Below are 2,633 nucleotides of genomic sequence, written 5' to 3'. Positions count from 1 at the left end.
AAACGAGCAACTACGTCCTTCCTGGCCTTGTCAAACCAGTGAAGCCAGAGGGGATCTCATACGGCTAGCCCATAATCACTCCACTATCTCATCGCGGCGTCTAACCAAACCCCCAGTATTACAGACAGTCCGGAGGACTCTATCTTGTCCTTAGTGATCTTAGGAGGCACCGTGGCTATGTCGGCCTTCATAGATATCATGTTGGTGCCTTGGCAGGTCTGTCCAACTCGGACAAAATGCCATGCTAAACGAAATCTCGTAGGGCTACATGCTAGGCCCATTACTACCTCCTTGATCAAAGATGAAGACTCCTACAATAACGCTAGGGTAATGGACTGAGCCGCCACCGTCTGTTAGTCGGACGAAGGTCGAGGATACGGAAGTGGTAGGGAGCTGGGTGAGCAGACCTGACATAGGCAGACTCGAGCAGACGTCGGTGAAGACTGCTCTGTGATTGCCACTAAAATCCATTACGAAAATAACAAGTACTACTCCCACACACTACAGCTCCACGGACTGGAGACTTTCCTCTATCAAATGCTTGAAAAACTATCTTGCATACACAGAATCGCATATTTTACAGGTCTATGGACATTTTGTTTGATCACTCGATAAGAGAGCCGTTGTGATATGATACCAATCCCTATCCTACTCTTATTACCAGATTGTCTGTTCCTTTTCACCTGAGCTGCCAATTTAGCCCCGAATTTCCGTTCGAATATATCATCACTTGTGGCTCTGTAGAGTACTCTTCCATCATCTTCCTCGGATTTTATGAGGAACTCCAAGCCTGGTAACTAAACCGGAACCGTCCAATACAGCAGCAGTAGGAAGAGGGGATTACATCGAGAATGTTCTCGTTATTATAACAGCTCCCGCACATCACGATCAATCGATCTTCTGCTACTCGATTGCAGTCTAGTAGTATAGAACCTCCGTCCGACTCGTCCAGCGTCACAGCGCCTAAGTCGAGTGATGCGCCACTCCTCTGGGATGAATGTGCTGACTATTACCATCACAAGCTGAATGACTGTTGAAAAAAACGGTCCCATCAGGAACGTACGAACAAGACGATGCTGAATTGGTGAGCGGCCCTTGTCTCCGGAATACACTAATGAAGAGGAACAATTACTGCAGGTCATGCGCTGTAAAAGAATATCTTAGGTCGAAGCAAGCATGATACAGATATGGTCCAAGAATGTACGGCTCGTATGTTCGCCCAACTACCTAGCATGCAGATCGATCTCAACTTTTGGAGCACGGCACGTAACTCGACAGGGCACCACATGTGGCGGCGTTTCGTCTTCCTCCTCCTTCTCCTCTTCATCCTTTACAGGCGCCGCCTTGACTGGGCTGACATCAACCTCAGGGCTTGTCTCCGGTGGAGCCCTCTGGCGGGGCTCTGAAGACGCAGTAGTAGCGGACATGTGGCTCACTGCCCAATGGAAATAAGAATATGCACCTGACGACTCCGTCGTGCGCTTAAACTGTAACAAGGAACCCCAGGTTAACGAGTGCAAGCTACAAATTAGGTTGACTGGTCTTGTTTAGAGGGTAATCGACCACCCCGAACGCCAAGCGATACGGCAACACGCGCAGAGCCATATAGAGGAAGAGCAAGATGTCAAAAGTGTTCAAGATGTGGTATTCCACTCGCGATATTCTTCAGGACAGCGTCCATGGTGTATCCCCTCAGGAAAATACCCAACGTTAAGGACGGTGATGAAGCGGCAATTTTGACGTTGATCTATCCAGCCTGACGGTACGGTGGATTTGTCATTTATTTCATCACATAACGATCTGTGGTCAGAGAGAAGTTGCTGGGTATTAAGACGAGAGGAGATGATCTTCAGGCCCAAATTCTGGGAAGCTACAGTGAAGCTACTCGTATACTTCAGCTATCAGGAAAGCGAGTATTGTGTACGCAACAGCCACTTGGGTATTATATGGAGCATAGGAAGCTCTAAGAGAATCAGAACAAGTAACCAAACGTATTAATGCCCTATTAGGGCCGTATTCAGGGACTTCTTGCTGAGTACGAGATGTCTCTACTAAAGGTATGTATCAACAGCTATTAGGCGTTGGAGACAAGTTGCTGAAGAAACGAGATGAAGCTATGACGGAGAACCAGGTTTCACCAACTCGCCAAGCTTAGTGATTTCGGGTCCTAATGAACTCTCGCCAACACGCTCAATCATGGGATACGACCGCTTCTGGACCATATTTCACCTCTTTGGCATCGACACCTAACGAATTTCACCGAGATGTGGCGGAAACTGGTTGAGGTAATCCGTAATTTCGTTCGCCCAAATGATCTATTCCGTTCTGTGCGCACGGTTACAGCAACTTGGTATTGGTGTAACATGACAGTGGCCCAGATATTGATATAAAACTTGGTGAACTTATCGGTATTCGCCAAGTACGTGTCATAAAACGCCGATATCTTGGTATAATCATTTGTTTATGAAGATTACACCATCTTTGGCGATATCCGCCTTTTATCGATCACGGTTGGTATATTCCCGAGTCGGAGTCGAATATCGCCAGGTGATTTGTTCAAATCTGGTATTGTGACAGGCTTTCGCCACGACTTCTTAATGATTCCTGTCCGGCGAAAGCCGTATCAGGGCCGC

The 2,633-nt window shown here is 47.4% G+C and overlaps 1 protein-coding gene across 1 annotated transcript in view; it reads left to right on the top strand.

Moving 5' to 3' along the window:
- The window catches only part of Pmar_PMAR008925 (conserved hypothetical protein), a gene marked incomplete at both ends in the record, with an annotated part of 492 nt that extends 450 nt beyond the window's left edge, over nucleotides 1-42 (top strand). The window contains one exon of the mRNA XM_002786753.1: nucleotides 1-42. This exon is cut by the window's left edge and continues 4 nt beyond it. Coding sequence (XP_002786799.1) covers nucleotides 1-42 — 42 coding nt within the window.
- Between the last annotated feature and the right edge of the window lie 2,591 nt (nucleotides 43-2,633).

The sequence above is a fragment of the Perkinsus marinus genome (assembly GCF_000006405.1).
Source record: "Perkinsus marinus ATCC 50983 genomic scaffold scf_1104296931260, whole genome shotgun sequence".
Lineage (NCBI taxonomy): Eukaryota > Perkinsozoa > Perkinsida > Perkinsidae > Perkinsus > Perkinsus marinus.
This window is presented reverse-complemented; position numbering and strand designations above follow the sequence as displayed.